This window comes from Numida meleagris, chromosome 4, assembly GCF_002078875.1.
Source record: "Numida meleagris isolate 19003 breed g44 Domestic line chromosome 4, NumMel1.0, whole genome shotgun sequence".
NCBI classification, from domain to species: Eukaryota; Metazoa; Chordata; class Aves; order Galliformes; family Numididae; genus Numida; species Numida meleagris.
The window spans coordinates 35,992,195-36,003,239 of NC_034412.1; the positions used below are offsets into that span (position 1 = coordinate 35,992,195).

The 11,045-nt window shown below is 38.8% G+C and overlaps 1 protein-coding gene across 5 annotated transcripts in view; it reads left to right on the forward strand.

Annotated features, from left to right (window-relative positions):
* SMAD1 (SMAD family member 1) overlaps positions 1-3,340 on the forward strand; it is a 57,655-nt gene extending 54,315 nt beyond the window's left edge. For all 5 annotated transcript variants that reach the window (XM_021395453.1, XM_021395452.1, XM_021395450.1 and 2 more), the window contains exon 7: positions 788-3,340. In XM_021395453.1, coding sequence (XP_021251128.1) covers positions 788-931 — 144 coding nt within the window. In that variant the 3' untranslated portion in view covers positions 932-3,340. The remainder of the gene's footprint in view (positions 1-787) is intronic.

Here is an 11,045-nt window from a genome sequence, read left to right on the forward strand (position 1 = left end):
ATTGTACCGCAGTGCTGTACGGATGCACGTGACCTCCTACCTATGCGATGTTAGCCTGCACAGTGTTGAGAGCTACTGCCACCTGTTGGGAGTTGAGCAATTTCTTCTTTGGGGTTTTAATATAGACAGACACAAAACAGTTCACTTGAATGCTGTTTAAACGTCTGTGTATATCCTTGGTAGTAAGTGTTACAGAATTGGGTACAGGCTGAAAGAAAACCACCAGCACTTGCCTTAACTTGGGAAATAGACTGCTGGAGACTAGTCATGCTTGCTTTCTTCTAAGAGGTATTTCCTGATATATTGCTGCTTGTATTCTTCTTTCCTGCAAGAGATGCTCTGATTCTTGTCAGACAAATACCTCAGCCCCAATTCTGTAATGTCAATCTGTGACCTCAGTTTTTAATTCATTGGTCTATTTATCAGCATTTTTCTTGTTTTTGATCTTGAAGCGGAAGACTTGATTACCCTTCTTTTTAGAGGGTTTACTGGACATGATATAACTGGCAGTGGAGTGTGAGGAAGTCTTGCATTGCCAGAAGTCACATCTTTTGAGAAAATAGAGTTCCATTCCAAGAGATCTCAAAATGACAATTTCTGCAATTTTTTTTAACTTTGGGTTTGTTTGTTGAAATGTGATAATAATCAGATGCTGTTCTGCTGAAAATCACTGCTGAAAGCTAGATTATTTCCGTAAGAAAGGAAAGGATTCAAGTGTGCTTCTCATGTATTTGCTATTATAAAATAAGATGATTTTCTTTTTCCCTGCTTATGATTCTGTTTCCAGGGTTGGGGAGCTGAGTATCATCGACAAGATGTAACGAGCACTCCATGCTGGATAGAGATACACCTTCATGGTCCCCTTCAGTGGCTGGATAAAGTACTTACTCAGATGGGCTCTCCTCATAATCCTATTTCTTCAGTGTCTTAAGGTCCCAAGCTCCTGCATTTTGGAAACAATTGAGCCTTGCATGTACTTGAAGGACGTATGAGTCAGACACACACATTTTTCATCCCCCACCCCCCCCCTGAACTGGCAACAGCTGAATAAGAGCCATGAAAATACTTTACTTCTGTGACCAACTGTTGGATCTGGGGGGAAAAACAACAACAACAACAAACAAAACAAAAAAAAACAACAAAAAACAACCCCTTTGATATAATACTGTTGGTATCAAGAATTTTAGTTCACATAGTAACATGATATTGCAAAGTTGATTTACAGGCCTTATCGTAAAGGAGGCTACTGAGCCAAAACAACAATCTGTTGGACTGAATTCACGAAGGAGCTTCCTATAGTTAACTCTCTGAGATTCTCTTCCTTCTTGACATCCAGCACTGGCTGTTTTTGTCTTTTTCCCCATGTTGTCCTCTTGGGTTGAGAGCTAACGTTGGTGAAGCCTGCTTTTTGCAGGGTTTCTGCAGTATGTTTTAAAATCATTTGTTTAAGTTGATGTTTATTCTTCTCTTTATAAGACAAAAAACAACCGACGAACACCTAACATATTGTTTTAATACCAATAACTTGTAATAATCTTGGAAATTGTGTCCTGACCATACTGCTGTAAGAATGTTAGGTATGTTTTTTGGTAAATGTATGTATGGTGTATTTCAAAGATTAGAAATCCTTTAGACGTAGACCATAAAGGAATTAGGAATATTTGAATGGGGGGAAGAGGGAGTGGGAAGAGAAGATGACAACTGAGATGTAGAATATAATGTAAACATAGCTTGTTAGTTTAAACGGAGGTCTGAGTTTTGCTGTGTATTTCATTTTTTATAGTGGCTTCACCTTGCAAATTCTGACATTTTTGCCTCTTCCTTTTCTCCCAGAGCAATTGTGCAGCTGGTTAATTCTTTTACCTGTGAAGAGGACGAAATGATTAATTCCTGCAGTTTGAAGGCTGCAGCTCTATGTATTTCAAGACAAAATTGTACAGTGTGCTCTAACTATTGAGCAGTTTTATACAGTGTATGTAACAGAAATAGGCTTTTAATTTTGTAAGAGAATCTTGTTTTGCCAAATCTAGAAACTGTTAATTGTTTGGAGGGCTTCAAAATCCCCATGTGGGTCTGTTTAAAACTTTTGAAAATATATATATTTTTAATTTTTTTTTACTGCTTGGTTTATTTTCTTCTCTTTGATCTTTTATATTCACATAAGCTGTAGTACTTTTAAGTACCTTTATTCCATACTTAGTGGGTCCTCTTTACTGGAAGTTTTGAATAAAACCTGTTGTTAGTGCTTACATTTGATTAAAACTTTGTCTTGTCCACTTCTTAGTAGATTTTGACAAACCAGATAAAGATATGATCTTGGAGGAGGAACAACTAGAAGTGAAGAGACTGACATTTATGGCTAGTACAGGTTAGTAACCCTACAAAAGTTAGTATGGGAGATAAATGAGCTCTCTAGAGGGAAAGACTTCTTAATTATAGGATGTATTAATATGGATGCAATAACACTGAAGTTCCGGTTCATAAAATTTCTGTGATTTTTTCAGCATACGTTATCTGAATAAGCAGAGAGTTTCTCTGCCTTTTACTGAAATAGCTAGCAGACTGTAGGCTGTGTGAAGGTGACTAAGTCAATACAGTTGCACATTCATTGAGTTCTGAGAAACTCAGTGAGAAATGCTTATAATGTAATAAGAACTTAAGTGAGATATGACTTAGTGACCTTCTTTTTCTCTAGTTGTAAAATAAACAAGTAAGCCTGATCCTCTTTCATGAAACATTTAGATGTCTCCATCAAAATAAATACTTCCCTCCCTTACAGTATTTTTTTTTATCATGAGGAAATTGTTTGAATGCCTGTGTTCCATGAAGAAAGTATTTGGACACTACTTATGTGTATCAGCCTTCACAGTCTCTTGTCTATTTGCCTTGCGTTGGTTTGCCTTGTGGAGAGCACTGCTGCCTCCAGCTGTTTTGCTGGAGACCTGCTGGCAGTGAAGGCCATAGTGGCAGTGTTTTTTTTGTCTTCGTAACCTTTAAGTACAATTTTCTTTAAATTCAGATTAATATTTCTTATAAAGTGGTAGTCATGGCACAAACAGATGTCTTAAACTTTTAAGTTAAAGATTATCATAAAAAGGAAATAATATTTTTTGCTGTTGGCTCAGTCTGTGCTTTTTTTTTCCTATCTTCAACCCCTACTGTATTAACTTCCAGCTGTTTCCAACCAGGTTCCTTCCTTCTGGTGGAATACAGAAATTGGGCAATTATTTTTTTTTTAAAGGGCTACAACCAGTCATGCAGGTCTTAAGTGTTTCTGCCTCTCCGTATTTGGATGATCCTGTAAAAGCTATAATAAACTTTGAAATAGCTTTGAAGTAAAGACAGTTCTGCTGCAAATGTTTTTGAGTGTTACTGTCTTGTAAGTTTTGGGCAGCCAGGTGAGGGACCAAACCAATCAAACCAGTTCAGGTCAGTTTGACCTTTCTCAAGAGGTACTAACAGACTTGGGCTTTTGCAATATGTATGTTTTCTCATACTGTTTCAGAAAACAATAGAGACAGTGGAAGAAGATTATTATTATTTTCTTTAAAACATGCTTAACGAAGTTTTCCAGTATCTCTGATGTCTTTTGTATAAAGTCATACTGAGCTTCCTGGTTTAATGCAATCTGATAACATGGATTTATATTTCAAGAACCTCTCTGAATATATTACCATAATTCCTCTCTTTTCCCTAACTTGAGATTGAAATAAGCAAATACTAGCTCTGCAGTGTGTCAGAAACCATTAATGCTTTTGTGGGGTCCCAGTCTTTTGAAATTGTTTAGATTTTTTTCTGTTCTTTTGGTATAGTTGAATTGCAGTGTACATAATACTTTCTTTATCTATTATCCAGCTTTTTTGTTTGTGGTAAGGAGACACTAAGTGTAAGGGAAAAGTACACCTTCATGTGATAACTTACAAGACCCCAGCTGGAATTTGTTATGATTGATTAGCACCTGAGGTTGATTGAGTAGCACCTGAGGCTAATTGCCAGAAATACAGGTAATAGAACAGCAGTTATCTTAGAAGTAACTGCTAGCCTGAGGCTCTTGTAAAGATTTTTGGAGGAGCTTGGAGAGATTTTCTTACTGATTTGCTCTGTTCTGGATGCCTGGAATCAGAAAGTCAGCAAAGATGGGGGACAGAAGGAAGAGAGCTTTTTTTTTTTTTTTTTTATGCTGACCTCTCACAAAGCAGAAAGATGAGAGCTAGACCCTCAGGGAGAGAGAGCCTGCACTGTCCACTCTCTAACCAGGTGAGTCCTTGTGGGCTATTTGGTATTTTTTTCCCCTCATAGTTTGCTGGGTGTAATCTGAACAACCAACTTAAATGTGGAAGGGATTACTTCAAGGTGAAAAGCTGAAAGGGACCCTGTTAGGAGAAGATGAGACAAATACTTCTGTGGACTTACTATGTTTCGATATTTTAGTGCTAGAGAGAAAATAATTCTTTCCAGGTGAGGGTGACTTCTAACCATATAAAAGCCCTTGGTGAATCTTTAAAAGACCTGATGGAAGCTAAGAGAGTTATTATTACTTGTGTGGTTTTTAGGAGGGGATGGAGAAAAATAATTAATGTATTAAGATATCTTGCTTCAGAGAATTGGGGGCCTGATCTTTTAATCTCATTAAGCTGGTATTGCCATCTAGTTTTGTAGCAGAAATGCGAAGTCACAGCTTGAACTGGTGATTGAGCACCTGGTGGGAAGGCAGAGCCCCCAGTGGAGCTCAGGTGCATGCAATGTACCTGAGTGACCAGTCTTGTCAGACCTCATTTGAGGGTTGGCAGTGAAGGTGAGGGTATCTCACAGGAGATCCCTGCCTACTGGAGGCCTTTTAAAGGTAAGCAGTTTTTCTTCCTTTGTTTTTGCGTCCGCGGCTGCTGCATTTGGGCTCGTTCTCATTTGCTGCAACCCAGAGTTGTGCCACTCCACTATTATTGCTGTACTTTCTACGACGTTATAGCATTAAAAGTTTAAATAAAAGCCATTCTCTTACTAAATTGCTTATTTTGTTACTGCGGATGTTTTCACAACTGCAGTTTTTTCTAGTCTCATCTGTGAATATAATCATTTTAAGACAATAAATCAATGCAGAGGTGTCTGAAAATGTTGTGGCCCTTTCTTGATGTGCTTCTCTCCTTGACTTCTTTTCCATTATCTTGCTACATTTTAAGCTTTTAATCAGTATGTCAGAAGCTAGCTGTGTTTTGATGTCTGTTTTATTAATTGCTCCTGCTTCATTCTGTTCAGTACATTGTAGCCTCTTATTCTGCTCTTGAGATTCATAACTGTGAACTGGCAGTCACCTTTTCTGGATTTGTGCCTAAATATACAGCATAACTCTACTACTACCGGTCATGGTAGAGCATTTTATTCCTTACACACACTCACGGTTCATTTTCTTCAAATATATTTATAATTCTGTGACTTTAAACAGTTAAACCAAGAGACACCCCCTTGTCATATTATCCATTTTGGGTAAACTACCTTTTTGTTACTCTTTAAGTCCTTCTTCCCAACTCCTATATTTTTCATGACTTGTCTTATTCTTCTTGACAAGTTCTTGTGAATAGCTTTTTGTCGGATTCTTTTTTCATACCTGCTGGATGATCTGTGTTTCAGTCCAACAAAAAACCCTCTAAAATATGTTTGCCAAAGGCCAGTAAAGAATTATGGATTGCTGTGGGTGCTAGAAGGTACCCTTAAAGATATGCATGCTTCAGAGGCTTTTTCAGCCCTCACCATTTCAAATGATAAGTCTTTTGGAGGGAGAAGGTGAATGCTATTGGATGTCAGTTTTACTTGGGGTTACTATTTTCAAGACTTCAGTTATATTGTTGACTTGGCTTCTTTTTATGGTTGGTTGTACGTCATTTGCAATGGACTGAAATTGTTGGCCAGGCTTTGTATTCAGTGTTCCCTGACTGTTGCCATCAGCCTCACAAGATGATCACTGCACTTGTTCTTGCTATCTCTCTACAAATGGGCTCCAGAATAAACAAGTTGTGTAGTTTGTAGAACGAAGCTGCTGTACTGCCCACTAGCCTTGGTGACTGCTCCTCGGAGGGGGAAGCTCTGGGACGAACAGAACTGTTCCTCTAACTCAGGGACTGCAGATGTGTGTGAGCTGGCTGGAGTGGCTCTGTTGCCAGAGTCTGCAGGACTCTTGAGATACTGCGCCTGTTCTTGAGGCACCACATGCTCATGCTGTGGCAGACTGCCATTGATTTTTTTCTTGTTGTTAACATGCTGTGAGCTTCTGAGGTGGAGGGCTCTTATTTCCCTCTTTTGTTCAGTTGAGGTAGCTGACAAGATGGCTCCTATTTATCCTAGCTGTAGGAGCTGATGATCTCTTCAGCTGCAACAGCTTAGTCTGACTGGGGTGTATGACCAAGTGGTGATCAAGAAACAGCTGTAGTGGAGAGACACTCTTGATTCATACAAACTCACTGTAAATACAAGTGTAACTCCAGTGATATTATAATGCTGGCATACCTTTGGTTTGCAAGATGGGTAAGATAACCAGTTTTGCTCCAGTGAATGGAAAAGAAGGGTATGGTTTTTACTTGGGTCTGATTAAACATATTATAGTTATGAATGGTATGTGGATCCTCATTGTATGTTAATTTATCGTGTGCATGGGACGTCTTCAAAAGTAATGAAAGTGATGTCAAACCCAACTTTAGAAACAGTCCAGAAGTTGATTATGAGAATGTTGGATTTTTTTATTCTAGCAAGTGTAGCTTCTTCATTTTTTTTCTCTTAAGAATTGGTTTGTGATTTGTTTGTTCATTCTGTCATGAAGGGATGAGATTAAAAATCTGTATCCTCCCTTCATAATTCTGTAAGCTCATTTGAGACTTCACATCTGTAAAACTTAGAGGAGGCAGCTGTTAAGTAAATTTTGAAAGAGAAATTATAATCTTCATGTGTTTCAGATTATAGAGGGGTTTTAGGGTTTCTTGTAGCAATGAATAAACCTGTCACATTCAACTCTGTTGTAGTAAATATGAAGTGAGCTGTGATTGTACTGCAGTGGGCACTTGGCAAGCAGGTTTTCCTTGCTCAAAGAGTTCAGTTTAAGTGGACATACTGCTTGTTTAGACTTGGTGAAAAGCACAGCTGGCCTTTTTAAAGAATGTTCTAATTTCTGTGTTGTGACTGCTTTCTTTTCGCAATATCCCTGTTACTTGTAGAAGTGTTACTTCATATGAAGAAATATTGTTCCTCAATGCCACTTTCCTTACCCTTCATATAACTTTGGAATTATTTTTTTTTATTTCTTTAGTTTACTGAGCCTAACTTCTTGTAAGAAGGAGAATGAATCTTGGTATGTGCAGTGCTTCAATAAGACTGTTTTCTCAGAATGCTTGGTTCTTGGCAGAAGGGAGAGCATTCTGTCTCACCTCTGAGTCCTTCATTTCTGCCTTTTGTTGATCCTTCTGGGACTGGTAATCCTGAGCATTTTCAGATACGTGTAGAGTCTGAAAGATGGCTACTATCCCATCAGATATTTTTTCAAACTTGTGGACCAGCCTTCCCAAGTCAAAATCACCATAGAGTATAGTGTTGGCAACAGCACTATTAGAAAATGGATCCAAGCATGGCTTCATTTTGAGCACGACTCAAGCAATAGTTTGACTACAGATAAACCCCTCAAACACAGCTTATGCCTGTGTCTACTGGATTTTGTCCATGCTATTTTCTGAAGCAATACCAAAAGAAGCTACCTCAATCTGGTGCCTTGAAGAATTATGTTTTCGGGAGATGGATTTTTATGTTGTGCCAGGAGAGGAGCTTTGTAAAAATTCTTTCATGGGGTATGTTTTAATCTGTATGTGGGGCTTCTTTGTACTCCTGCTGGTAATGGTTGACTTGATGCCAATTCAGAATATGTTCTCCGTGCTGTGGCCAGCCTGTTTTATGGCCCATTGTATTCTTCTTGGTTTTTCAGCAATTGTGTCATCGCAGTAAATATTTCCATGATTTCCACAAGGAGAAAATTTGAGGAGTTACATAGCATTAGAGTTTGGTTTGAATTGGATGAATTGCATTTATGGAAAGCAGCTATCTGCATTTTTATAATCAAAATACTAAAAAACTAAACCTAGAAATTGATCATCTTCAAAACGTTTCCTAGAAAAGTGCTTGGATGTTGATCTTAATGTTGATAAGGCACGTGTGGTATCGTAAGCAATTACCATGAGGTAGGAGCCTCTTGCTTGCAGAACCTGATTCTGCAGAGCAATCTTTTAGTGAGGGGCTCCATGTTTTTTGGCTTGTGGGATCTGTCAGTGTGTCAACGGTTTACGGGCGTTAGGCCCGATTCTGTGATGAAGGGGATGGGGGACCCACGGGCCCATGTCCTGGGAAAAGGGGAAAGGGGAAAAGGGTAGGGAGATGGCCCTGAGAGCAAAGAACAGCGGCAACAATCTGAGGAGAAACAAACTAATTTACTAAATAAGATATCGGAATGCAAAACAACACACTATAATACAATATAATTACAATTTAAGCTGATAAATCCAATGCAGAGAGAGAGAATGTCCCAAAATCAAGGTAGGCCTTACTCTACTACCGACGATAAGACGGCTGGAGAGCGAGGTGCTGCCAAGACGAGAGACGGCGGAAAAAGGAACGAGGTCTCGTGATCTGCAAGTTTTTATACTGCGAGCTTCTATCTTTTCCCTCCGGCTGGAAAATGGTAACAGAGGAGCAAAGTGCCGTGGGGATTGTAGTAGTCCTTCTCTTCTGAGGACCAGGTACATTCACTACATGATGTTATGATGTGGAGTACCAATAACCGAAAATCATAAAACCATGACACAGTGTTACACAAGCCCCCACAGTAATCTGTATTGTGAGCAATCAACAGAATCAAAAAGGATGTGTATATTACAGGAAAAGGAAGGTTCATTGAAGCTCATGAATTTTTTTTTACTGTCTGGGCTGCTAGGATTAGGGTTACACAAGCAGAATGTCATTCCTGATATTCTACTGGAGGTAGGTTTACTGTGTATGTATATCCTGCAGCCATGTCAGAGAGAAGGTATGGTGGTGGGAATGAGTGGCAAAGGGCAGGCAGAGGAGGAGCAATTGGCCAAGGAGCTACAGGCAAATTTGTTTGCAAACAATTTTCTTATGGTTGTTTGAGAAAGTACAGCGAATGCTCCTTTCTGTGCCAGCACCTGTAGGTGGGTGGCAGTTTTACAGCTATTCAGTTGGATGTAATGATCCCAAACGTGTTGATCGGACCTGGAACATTGTAGGTGAACTTAAAAGATGGCTGCTGTATATGTGTTGTGTGGGACTCAGGGAAAGGATGACTTGATCACCTTATGTGTAGTTTCATCATATGTGTAGTTTGTTTGTGAGTTGTCTGGCATGGTTTTTCTTTCAGTAGTTAGGTGGATGAAAGCATATGCAGAGTGTGTGGCCGTGCCTTTGTTCTCTTTGCCTTGGTCACCTCTTTACTGAGTTTCTTTGTATGGGAAATTGCCATGGCCTCACATCAGCGTATACAAGGAGCCCAGTCAGAATTTGTTATTTCTACAATTGTGTATAGCCTGAAAAATGTAACATGCATATCACATAAATAGGAAACAACCCTTTCAGGGAACTGAATGTAGCTGAAAACCTAATCTAAATAAGGTTTAGTCTTCTCCATATGGTAACCTTTAATTGCCACACAAGTTTGGAAATGGTTGTAACTGGCCTCCACGTGCTGGATGAATGTGTGGATACCAGCTGTTGCCTTACACATTTAAATCTCTTTTTAAAATTCATCTGAGGCACAAATATTCTACATACAGCAATTGTGGGTAAAAGCCTGCATGCATAAAAGTGCAGGAACTGGGCTGGACCTGTAGCGCTAGAAATGAGACTGAGATTTCTTTGATCATGAGTTTCTTATGACAATGAGTAGCTTAAGTAACAAAACAAAAAGCACAGAAGTAACATACTTGATCTGTATTTGACAGTATGTTGTCATTACTAAATATGTAGTTGTTATAGAAAGATAGAATACAGTGTGTTTTAAAGTGCTGGCTAATGTCAGTAATAGCTGGCTTCATTTGCTCAAATCCTCAGAAAGAATACCATGTAACACAGCAATAGACTGACATCCTCCTTCTTGTCATAAAATTTTGACACTCTCAATTTCTGTGTTTTCATATGTATAATCTTTGGATGATGTTTTGTCTGTTTTGTTTTTCAAATGCCTTGGGAGGTTCCTGCCTCTCATTCCTGCTCCCTCCTTCCAAAAGCTTTCCACCTCTGAGTTTTTATGGAGCTGCTGTGAACATAGTAAAAGGGCAGGTTTATACAAGCAGAGTACAAACTACATGCGGTACTGTGAAGAAAGTATTTAGTGTATACCTGGGAAAACAGTAGTTTTATGTATGTTTATCTGTTTATTGCTTGTTGAGAAGTGTAGCTTCCAGACTGCAAGCCTGGTGTGCTTAACCAGGAATTGCTGGTTCACTACTGAAGTAAAAATAGTGACACTGAAATTAAATTTAAAATTATCTTCCTTATAGAAGGTAAGTCTTACAAGACCTTAAAAACATTGTCAAAGTAGAAATAGAAAACAGTGATTTACTTTGCTTGTCACAGGTTTGTTGTGCATGGCAATCTACACTCTTAAGTCACTTTGAGGATAACAGTCAAACAGGTGGGTCTTTGATGTTTGTAGGAGCTGACTGTTCTTGTTGCTCTCTTTTAGCAGCATCTGTTGTGAGTTGTGCATGTGTCCTCCCTGACTGTTGAAACAGAAGTGTATCTGAAATTACTGTCAGTCCCATCTTTATAGTACCCAGTAAATTAGTAACCAACTGGCATAGCCATTGCATAGGTCCCAGTTTTTCATGCAGTGGTGAAGTTATTTTGCACTGTAGGCGCTTATACTTTATATATACCATAGCACCTCTCAGTGATAATGATGTGGTACAGTGATTTGGAAATAGTTTTTTAAAAACAGATCCAAGCTTGGGGTGCACATCACTTCATTTATTAGGTTTGTTTTGTCTCATCAAATGTGTTTA